The sequence below is a fragment of the Staurois parvus genome, unplaced genomic scaffold, assembly GCF_062004578.1.
Source record: "Staurois parvus isolate SC_StPar_1 unplaced genomic scaffold, SC_StPar_1.0 ptg000696l, whole genome shotgun sequence".
NCBI classification, from domain to species: Eukaryota; Metazoa; Chordata; class Amphibia; order Anura; family Ranidae; genus Staurois; species Staurois parvus.
The window spans coordinates 11,319,270-11,331,200 of record NW_028318492.1 but is presented as its reverse complement, the minus strand read 5'-3'; the positions used below and the strand labels follow the sequence as shown (position 1 = coordinate 11,331,200).

General features: G+C 40.2%; 1 protein-coding gene across 1 annotated transcript in view; it reads right to left on the bottom strand.

The window, feature by feature from the left end:
* Positions 1–5,157: 5,157 nt before the first annotated feature.
* Positions 5,158–11,931, bottom strand: part of CYBB (cytochrome b-245 beta chain) — a 58,252-nt gene continuing 51,478 nt past the window's right edge. Inside the window, exons 11-13 of the mRNA XM_089653022.1 lie at positions 11,686–11,832; positions 9,056–9,180; positions 5,158–6,427 (exon numbers count right to left, since the gene is read on the bottom strand). Of these exons, the coding sequence (XP_089509148.1) occupies positions 6,301–6,427; positions 9,056–9,180; positions 11,686–11,832 (399 nt within the window). The 3' untranslated portion in view covers positions 5,158–6,300. The remainder of the gene's footprint in view (positions 6,428–9,055; positions 9,181–11,685; positions 11,833–11,931) is intronic.

Genomic DNA, 11,931 nt, shown 5'->3' with positions numbered 1-11,931 from the left:
TCCGCTGTGTCCGAGCTGCGCGTCCCCGGAGCCGCGCACGTGCGGTTAGAGTGGGAGGACGTCATATGACATAGCAGATGATTGCTAAAAAAAATAGAATAAATGATTTACTATAGAGTAAAGCCCCGTACACACAGGCCGAATATCAGGTGGTATAAACGAGAATCAGCCAACATTCAGCCTGTGTGTGCAGCAGCCGGTCTGATAGAAGCTGAACATTTGTCCAGCTTCTGTTGAAGGGGCATGAACAGAAAAGTTCTGTCGATCAGCTTCTGATCAGCTCTCTCAGCCAATGGCTGAGAGCATCAACCCGTGTATTCTGGCCAAGGGGGGCAGTCCCCCTCTCAGAACACAATAGCACAGGGAAAGAGATCGCTGTAGTAACAACGCTTGTGTTAATACAGCAATCTGTCAGTTTTATGAGTGTGAACTAGGCTTAAGATACACAAAAAGCATGCAGTAGAATCATTTGCACTTGAACGGAGCATTGTGATTGTGGGGATTGATTGAGAGAAATTGATGGACAGTAGGATCCCACCCCACCCCTGCTACAGCCAAAATAGATTTACACTTAGGAAACTTTGCATGTTTTCTAATTCCCAGCAGGCATGCAATAAACCTAATATAAAAAGCAACAATAATTATTTTTATTTAGTTTACAAACTAAAACTTTTCAATAAAAATCATCTGTTTTAGAAAAAAGCAGACAAGTATATGAGAATGCTCTTTATATATATGTATAACCAGTGATGTTTATGTTTCACAATAGACTTTATAATACATGATTAAAGCTAAAAATGCATATTTCCATTATTTAAACCATGAACATTATTTTTCTCAAGCTAATGTGAATATATATACTGTATATACAGTTTAACTATACGAAAAAGAAACATATTAAAACTAAAAAGCAAAAATTATGTCACTTTAATTTGCATGTTGCATTTAAACAATATAAAATGCATAATTTGTATTGAAAATACTGTTAAACACAATAAGCTGTAAGATAATTTAAGATTACTTCGCAGGGACCCATTTGCTATTGTTACATGTCCCTCCAAATCCATCCTTACATTAATATTTCTAAATATTTAAACAAACTGTGTAACAAGGTCCCTTGTAACTACACAATCACTTTTAGAATTGCACTGCGTGCAGGAGATTTTCCAAATAGGCACAATGCACAATGTAGCATGCCTTGCTAGATCTATAAACTTGTATAAATGCACAAATAAAGATCACATGAGAGCATATTTATAAAACAGGTTAAACCTTTGCAAATTCCCAATATTAAATTCTTGAGATATATATACACTGCTCAAAAAAAATTAAAGGGACACTTTTTAATTAGAGTATAGCACCAAGTCAATTAAACTCCTGGGATATTGATCTGATCAGTTAAGTAGCAGAGGGTGTTGTTAACCAGTTTCAGCCGCACTAAATGGGCAACAGTAAGATGACCCCCAAAACAGGAATGGATTTATAGGTCACTGACATTTTTTTTTCCCTACTCATGTTTTCTGACTGGTTTTCACTAGTTTTGCATTTGGCTAGGGTCAGTGTCACTACTGGTAGCATGAGGCTATACCTGGACCCTACAGAGGTTGCACAGGCAGTCCAACTCCTCCAGGATGGCACATTAATATGTGCCATTGTCAGAAGGTTTGCTGTGCCTTCCAGCACAGTCTCAAGAGCATGGAGGAGATTCCAGGAGACAGGCAGTTACTCTAGGAGAGCTGGACAGGACCGTAGAAGGTCCTTAACCCATCAGCAGGACTGATATCTGCTTCTTTGTGCAAGTAGGGACAGAATGAGCACTGCCAGAGCCCTACAAAATGACCTCCAGCAAGCCACTGGTGTGAATGTCTCTGATCAAACAATCAGAAACAGACTTCATGAGAGTGGCCTGAGGGCCCGACATCCTCCAGTGGGCCCTGTGCTCACTGCCTGGCACCATAGAGCTCGATTGGCATTTGCCATTGAACACCAGAATTGTCAGGTCCACCACTGGCACCCTGTGCTTTTCTCATATGAGAGCAAGTTCAACGTGAGCACATGTGACAGATGTGAAAGGATCTGGAGAAGCCATGGAGAACATTATGCTGTCTGTAACATCATTCAGCATGACCATTTTGGTGGTGGGTCAGTGATGGTCTCGGAAGGCATATCCATGGAGGGATGTAGAGACCTCTACAGGCTAGACCAGCAATGGGCAAACTACGGCCCGCGGGCCGTATACGGCCCGGCGGACCTTTTAATCCGGCCCGCGGAGCTAGGCTCCTGCTAGGCTCCTGTCACAGTCCGCCCTGAAGACCAGTGTAGCATGAAAATCTGTCTCCAATGAGGATCTGTCCCCCTCGACGTATCTGCGCATGTGCCGGAGATCGCCGATCGGCTGCTAATGCCTGAAACTGGCACATGCGCAGATACGTCAAGGGGGACAGGTCCTCATAGGAGACAGATTTTCATGCTACACCGGAACGGCGCGGGAATACGGCGAGAGGAACGCGCGGAGCAAAGGTAAGTGAATTGACACAGGGGGGACTTGGGGACTTAATATGGGGGATGAATTAATATGGGGAATGAATTACTATAGGGGGGATGAATTACTATATGGGGGATGAATTACTATGGGGGATAAATTACTATATGGGGGATGAATTACTATATGGGGGATGAATTACTATGGGGGATGAATTACTATGTGGGGGATGAATTACTATGTGGGGGATGAATTACTATGTGGGGGATGAATTACTATAGGGATGAATTACTATAGGGGGGATGAATTACTATATGGGGGATGAATTACTATGGGGGATGAATTACTATATGGGGGATGAATTACTATAGGGGGGGAATTACTATATGGGGGATGAATTACTATGGGGGATGAATTACTATGGGGGATGAATTACTATATGGGGGATGAATTACTATGGGGGATGAATTACTATATGGGGGATTAATTACTATATGGGGGATGAATTACTATAGGGGGGATGAATTACTATATGGGGGATGAATTACTATATGGGGGATGAATTACTATGGGGGATGAATTACTATATGGGGGATGAATTACTATGTGGGGGATGAATTACTATGTGGGGGATGAATTACTATGGGGGATGAATTACTATATGGGGGATGAATTACTATGGGGGATGAATTACTATGGGGGATGACTTACTATGTGGGGGATGAATTACTATATGGGGGATGGATTACTATATGGGGGATAGATTACTATATGGGGGATGAATTACTATGGGGGATGAATTACTATGGGGGATGAATTACTATAGGGGATGAATTACTATATGGGGGATGAATTACTATGTGGGGGATGAATTACTATGGGGGATGAATTACTATATGGGGGATGAATTACTATGGGGGATGAATTACTATGGGGGATGAATTACTATATGGGGGATGAATTACTATATGGGGGATGGATTACTATATGGGGGATAGATTACTATATGGGGGATGAATTACTATGAGGGGTGAATTACTATGGGGGATGAATTACTATAGGGGATGAATTACTATATGGGGGATGAATTACTATATGGGGGATTAATTACTATGCTTACTATGGGGGAATATTACTATACTTACTATGGATGACACATACACATCATTCATCTACTCTTGGTCCGGCCCCCGGGTCCAATATATGAACCCATTGCGGCCCTCAAGTCAAAAAGTTTGCCCACCCCTGGGCTAGACAATAGCACTCTGACTGCCATTAGGTATTGAGATGAAATCCTTGGACCCACTGTCAGACCCTACGCTGTGCAGTGGGTCCTGGGTTCCTCCTGGTACACAACAATGCCCGGCCTCATGTGTTGAGAGTGTGCAGGCAGTTCCTGGAGGATGAAGGAATTTATACCACTGAATGGCCCCCACGCTCGCCTGGCCTAAATCCAATAGAAAATCTCTGGGATATTATGTTTCGGTCCATCCAATGCCACTAGATTGCACCTCACACTGTCCAGGAGCTCAGTGATGCCCTGGTCCAGATCTGGGAGGAAATAGTCCAGGACCCATCCGTCGTCTTATTAGGAGCATGCCCTGATGTTGTCAGGCATGCATACAAGCACATGGGGGCCATAAAAAATACTGACAACCATTTTGAGTTGCAGTGAAATTTCAGCAAAAGGGACTAACCTGCTGCATAATTTTTTTCACTTTGATTTTCGGGGTGTCTTTGAATTCAGTCCTCTGTAGGTTGATAACTTTAATTTACATCAAACTATGGGGCATCCTTATGTTCCTAACACATTACCTAGATATCCGGCATGATATTTTTTCCCATTGAGATCTGATGTGTTTTCAAAGTGTTCCTTTTTCAAAACCGTTTATGAATTGATCACAGGCAGACTCACTTATTCCTACTCAAGAGTTGCATTATTTGATGGTGAGTCATAAGTTTCCCATCTGCAAATTTTGGGATCATATTTTAAATCCAGTCTGCCTTTCCACTGCTTCACCTTAATGCTCTCACAAATGTGGAAATCTCAAGCCACATATTGAAATATTGCATGTAGAACAAAAGGAACAGAACATTGCACAGTCATCAAAATGTAAAATGATCATGTGACTGTACCTTTGAATCACTGCACACCTCTACTGATTCTGACATTTCTGGCATAATTCACATACCCAGTAGCAGGACTGAGCTCCAGATATGTCCTGTATATTGGTGACGTCAATAATAGTGAGAATGGAGAAATTTGCTACATGAGTCTTATGATATTAAGTGTGCTTTTTTTCTCTTGATAAACCTTGTTATAAAGACAGAAAAGAGATTATGACTGATTTAAGACAAAAAGGCTTTTCAAGGGAATTTTCCCTAGAGGCATATTTTCACCTTACAAAGAATACCAAGTCAAGTGCAAGAAAAATAAAAACTATATACTTTTTGCTTGCACTTGATTAGATGATAGAAGTCAGCAGAGCATTAACTCAATCACGAAGCTCTGGAGAAATTTCCAGCGCAAAGTGCAATTTCCCTTGCTAAGTGAACAGTCTATTTGTCTTTAGTAAATCAACCTCATTGACTCATTTTCACTACCTTGCCACTCTTATGCAGGAGGAATGCAAACTTTTAAAAGGAGGTCAAGGATGAGGAAATAGTATCGGCTGTATTAGGAAGAAAGCACTTTATTTACTTTTTAACCATACAGTTTTTCAGAGCTGGAGGATACTTTAAAAGAAAAATTCATTAAGATGTCCTTAGTGCAAATCATATGTATATCACATGCCAACCAACATGGTGCATGGTAAATGTATCTATACTAAGTGTGTTTGTGAGTAAATGAGCTGGAATTATTTTATATGAAGGATTTTGAAGGATGTTACTCAAACTAAAATATCAAGCTGTTTTATTTTATTATTATATGAGAATATGTGGAATCATTGAAAAATATCTGCATATATTTTGCACATTCCAAGCCTTTCATCCTCTGAAGCTTAGGGCATTGTTTTTCAACCAAAGTGTCATGGCATATGCGGACCCCTGATCAAGCCTGGGGACCTCTGCTGCGATGGGGGAGAGTGTGACATGCTTGGAGACCTCTGCTGTAATGGGAAAACCTGGGACATGATGGAGTGCCTCTGATGTGATGAGGGGACCTCTGATGTGATGGAAGAACATCAGACATGATGGAGAACCTCTGATGTGATGTGTGCCTCTGATGTGAAGTGTGGCTCTGATGTGATGGTGAGCCTCTGATGTGAAGGGTGGCTCTGATGTGATGGGGGGACCTCTAATGTGATAGGGAAACCTCTGATGCAAAGGAGGGCATTTCATGAAGGTGGTTGTGTGCTTTGCCCCAGTCTCAGGAATCCCATTGATAAGTAACATTTATATTTTTTTACATTTTAAACTGGGGTACCTTGAGATTTTGCATACTATTAAAGGGTGCCATGACTGTAAAAAAGGTTGAGAAACACTGGCTTGAATGGTTCTAGTTTTGTTTTGCAAGAAACGAAAAAGCAACTGCAAAGCCTAAAACTACCAGCTTCTAATCTGTAATAGGACCATAATATGTATTACATTATATTTAACAGAAAATTGTTTTGCTGCACCCACCAAATGTTTTAATGTGGGCTCCAACACTGTTCCTAGCACAGTTCAGTACTGGTGGAGTTTAATATGTTCTGGGCATTGCCGGAGACTATACACTGTAGTCTTAAATGTAGGATCTCTATGTTCTTCACAGAAAGCCAAAAGTATAACACTAGTTTTGTTTGACAGATTCATAGTGAAAACACTTTTTGTTTATCTTAGAAGTTTTCTTTGTTGAAGATGAAGTGTATGCCTCTCGGGTCCACGCTAGAGTTTCCGATGCACAGCTTACTGAGGGTTTCGGCAAGACTTTCAGGTCCACACAGAAAAACACCCACTCTGGAACTTGGAAGCAAAGAAAAAAAGTATACAGTATATTGTTTTGTACAGGGTCAGTTGGTTAGTGGCTCTACAGCTGATATTAGAATGTACATCTGAAAAAGACAATCAGTCTGTAAACAAGTTTGCCTGGATCTCCCATGTGTGCATGTTTATATCCATGCTGGTGGGAGGTCAACCTGACACCTCCAGCACTGGATTAAATATTTGGAAACAATAGTAAAGAAAAACTGTTTAAAAGGGCTGATTGCCAAGAGTGGATGACCACAGTTGCCTGCAGCTACCCACAAAAATTATTAGATTCGGTGATGAACGTCTTACAGCATTTCTAAACTCAAAAATAAAAATGTCATGTTTTGCAGCTTATCGGTAGCTAAATGTGGTGGCTGCAATTCATTTTTTTTTTTTAACTTAATTTTTATCTGGTGATTCAGCCAGTAACACACTTCTTTTCTTAATATGACTACACTCTAAAGGAGCTAAGGAGCCAGCCTTAAGTCACGTACATGTGAGGAGAACATCAGACGAATGATCTTGTTTTTTTTTGCATGCTAGTCTCATATTGAAAATGAAGAAGTTGCCAAAGTTACAAAACTTCTTGTACAACAGAATAAAAACTCAAAAGTTACACAATGTATTGTATTGTATTTTCAAACTGATCTCGTATTGTACGAGGAAAATTTGTCTCTTTCGGACGAAATCTATGTACTAACGATCAGATTAATGTACGATCGCTTCAAAAGCGGTATTTTTCGTACGATTTTCTGATAGTGTGTACTAGGCTTTAGATCGCAGTACTGTCAACCTGTGGAGAGGGTAAAGTTAGATGCAGTAACAAATTTAAATAAAATTCACTAATGAATTAATTTTTTTTTTCTTTTGGGATAAAGGTTTTACTTCAATTACTAAAAGCTGGCCACTGTAAGCATCCCTGTCAGTGTTAAATGGCTCGTCTCAACCCTCTAACTGCCACTTTTGCTAGACAGTTTTTGTCTTTTGGGCCTTTTTCACACTGACAGTCATTTCGGGTCTGCCTGTCAGTTTTTCAGGCGGACCTGATTGGACCATCCATACCTCTCTATGGAGCAGCAGGTGTCAACAGAATTGTGTCCGCTAACACCCGCTGGCATCTGATCCAATCCTGTACGCTAAAACAGACAGATGGGGATCTGTTACCCATCCATGCAGCGAGTTGGATTAGATGACAGTCGAGTGGAAACAGACAGGCGAAAACCAACGGGCTGTGTCTGTGTCAGCTCTGCAGCAGGCAGCAGAGCAGACACAGACCTGTCACCCGCTTGCTCAGCGGGGATCAGTGGACAGATCTCCCACTGAAGAAGTGGATCAACTGATGGGTCCACCCCATCTGAAAGGGGCCTTAGAGAAACAGAAACATTTCAGAATTACTGCCCAGATCACCAGGTAAAAATAAAGAAAAAAGTTAAAAAACAGAAGACGAATGTACCCACCACATTTAAGATTCGATAGGCTACAATATATTATATCTTTGCTTTTGGGTTTAGATATACTTGTCTTTGGGTACCTTTTATCATTTTAGTATTGTTTCGATTTTTTTGAATTGACTACACAATTGGGTAATATTATGTTTAATTTTTCTGTATTCTTATGTATCCTATATTAAAAAGGAGGATGATTTCACACAGGGCTTAAATGTAAGCATATGCTGATTGGTCCCCATTTATTTCAGGTTCACTTCCTCTCATTGCCTACTGCTCTACTGAAAATACCAGACACCACTAACAGCAAAGACTAGTCCATGTTGACGGAAATGGACTATATCTCTTATGTTAATTCAAGAAATTAAACTGCTATTTTTTCACAATAGAAAGCAACGAAAAAGCAATGCATGTACAATTTATAGTGAAAATGCACTTGTACTTGAATAAGAAAAAAAAAACTGCAAAAAGAGAGATGAGAGACATTGGCTCTTGCTGCAGCTGAAGGGTGGATCCAGGAACTCAGGAGAGGGATCCCTTATCTGGAGCTTTATTCCCTGCATGACCAGAGGTCTTTAAAGTTTACAGTAGATGTCCAGACCAATTTTTAGCTGTTTCAATATTCATTGGTTACCTGTGCAATAACTCTGTGACAAAGTTGCGTAACTAAAAACTTTTTACGCAGTTTAAGGGCATATAAGGTTTCAGGGTACATGGTTTCTATAACTACCTTGCACATTTATTTTTTTTTCTTGTTAGCTAATAATCGAAAAAAATTAAAAACATTTTTAAGCAATCCTCTCCACCCTACTTGTGGTCAAGAATATCGACTTCCATAGTGAACACATGACAGAGAACCACACTGATTACTTCCTGATCGTTACTCTGATACCTGCCAGTACCGAGGACTGGAGGGTCTCAAAACGAGCGGTGCGCACAGTTCTCAGTTACTGTGTTGAAATTCTCACATCATGGGGAACTGTGTCTGAGATCATTAATATATAGACCGCAAGCATCTAGTGATTATGTGAAGCAAAACATGGATAACTGAATAAACCTGCTTGCATTCGATCAAAACGGAAATGTTAGTTTAGTTTACCTTACTGTTTTGTAAGTCATACTAGCTCCATTAGGCTAAATCCAAAATACTGTCCGCATACTTAGTAGTGAGACTTACCTTGAATGTGCACTGCTAATATTCTTGAACTCATTTTCCCAATTGGGTCTTCCATACAAGGTCTTTTGCTTAAGTCCAGTGATCACATCCTTCTCTTGGTCGTGGTGCAATGAGAATGCAGTGGCCTTAAGATCAAAAAAGATCCCCATTGATTACAACCAGCTAATATTTGTAAAACGTGGCCCATGGCCAAATTTAGAGATGAGGGGCAAAAAAGGCAAAACAGAAGCAAATCATATTTTATTATGTGGACTTCTACTTGTTATGTGCAAGTTAATTTGAACAAATTAGTCTGTGGGCATGGGGAAATCAAATATAATTCCCATGTGGTATATATAACACTGCACACACTGGTTTAATATCTAAAGCAATTATTCCACCACTAAACAAAAATGAAAACACATATACCATGTAAAAAGATGCTTTATACCTACTTTTCTATTGGGTGGTGTGTTAAATCTTCACTCTAATGAAGATTTCTGGGCACTGCTGCTTATTGACACTGCTGGGTGTGTCTGATACAGTGCCCCCTGCTGAGCACTATGGTTCCTACCACTGACCACCTACATCACTAGTATTGATGTAAGAGTCAACAGGAGGATCCACAGCACTCAGGGGGAACACAATTGACACACCCAGAAGTGTTGGATAGCAGTGGTGGCCCAAGCTTTTCAGGAAAGCAAAGATCTAACACACCACCCACTGAAAAGCTAAGTCTAAAGTTTTTTAAGGCATGGCTGTGTCTTCATTTTTGTTCTGTGGTGACAGTCATTTTAACTCATTTTGACTATTTTTACTAATTAGTATATGTACTGTATATTGAATGGTCAGTTCACCCACAATAGCAGCTTCAATCTTTTGTGGATGTTATGGATCTTCTACTACTTTGTGTACTTGGTCATACATGGATTGAAATTCATCCGGTTCAGCAGGGACTCATGTAACTGACTTACGTACAACCGCCCTGTCGTATTTTACCAGCTCGATCAACGCTGTCAGCTATAGCCAGCAGTGCTAATCAGTGTATTTTGATGATGGGGAAGTCTCCCTACCATCACAATACAATAGCTCAGTGGGGGAAAGCTCAAATGTGTGGATGGAATTTAATTTTTTTTTATCTGTTCAACCCGCTGGTTGAACGAAGAAAAATGAGTCATCTGTGACTCTTGTTAGAACAATTAGGACACGGTTTGCATCAGTTTTGACAATGGCTGATAATTTAATTGAAAGGACAGGAGATAATGTCACATGGTAATGTAAAGATTTTACAATTGTATCATTTATAGCAGACCTTCAGCTAAAGACAGCATTCATCAGATCCAATTTATCTGTACAGGAGGTTTGCCTTACATATTATTCAGTGCTAATCTAAGTGGTTAGCACTTCTCTTAGGCAGTACTAGGGTTGTTGGTTCGAATCCCAACCACAGCACTACCTGCCTGGAGTTTGCATGTTCTCCCTGTGCCTATGTGGGTTTCCCCCACACACTCCGGTTTCCTCCCACACTCCAAAGACATGCTGGTAGGTTAATTGGATCCTGTCTAAATTGGCCCTAGTATGTATATGAATGTGAGTTAGGGATTTTAGATTGTAAACTCTTTGAGGGTTAGGGACTGATGTGAATGTGCAAATATACATGTAAAGTGCTGTGTAAATTGACATTGCTATATAACTACCTGTAATAATAATATTCTGTGTTATGTTGATGCCTAAACAGTGCTAAACTTGGCATAACTCAAAGCGCAGGTGTGCATACAAAACACATGTGTCTACGGGGCCTTACAAAAACTGGGGCAAAAAGAAAAACAATGGGTGCATATATCAACAATCAACATTTTGTTTCAATTTTAGTTAGGGCCCTTTCACACCTAATGCAATGGGATGCAGTTGGATGCATTTTGGACTGCACTCCAACTGCATAGACAAAATCTAAGCTATCCTATGGGCATAGTTCCCACCACTGCAGTGCAGTACAGTGCAGAAAAGTACAGCATGCTACCTTTTTCCGCACCACATACACGCAAAAATGTATGCAAACGCACTGCAATGCATCACAGTGTGCATAACAGCCCAAGGAAAGAAAGTGACCTCACAGGTTGAATGCAGATAGAAAAGTGTACCTCAACTGCATGTAAAACACGCGTCAAATGCATGCATAGGTACAAGGAAAGAATGCGCAGTTACGTGCAACCATGTTGCTCTACTCTTATAAATAATTCCCAGCCTGCTCATGGCATTTGAACAGACCCAGTCTTTTGCATGACTTACTTTACAACTTTCAAGAGTATTGGATTTTATGTTTGCAAGAAAAACATTGTTCTGATAATTTGAGTATTGGAATTGTGGTATCTGCTTTTGTTTATGTGTACATTGTGTACTTTACAAACAAGACTAATAAGATGCCTCTAAGCAAAGGAGACTTCTTGGTGGGCTGTGGGGGCAGGATAATGAAGTGCAGCTAGGAGATGTAACTGCAGAAACCTCCCTATGAATTGTCTAGAAAAGAGTCAATTAATCTCAGTTAGTTTAGGTTGTACTGAACCATTAGGAATGAATGATCATAATCACTTACATTTACATTAGCAAACTAATAAATGGAATTGCTGAAAAGAAAACTTGATAAAGTTTACCTGACTTTCATCCCATCCAGTAAGGTAGATGTTGTAGCTGAGAAAATCAGGATTGTTCTTTTCTTGCATTTGAGTCTCCAGGGATTGCAGCAAATCAGCAAACCATTCAAAAGCTTGGGTTTCTCGGCACAGCCAATAGAAATAAATCTAAAACATACGAAAAACAGCCAAGACAGAAAAAAGTTATTCTTGTAGCTTAGGTCCCTATTGTCCTGACAGACAATAAGGGGTCTTTTACTAAAGCTG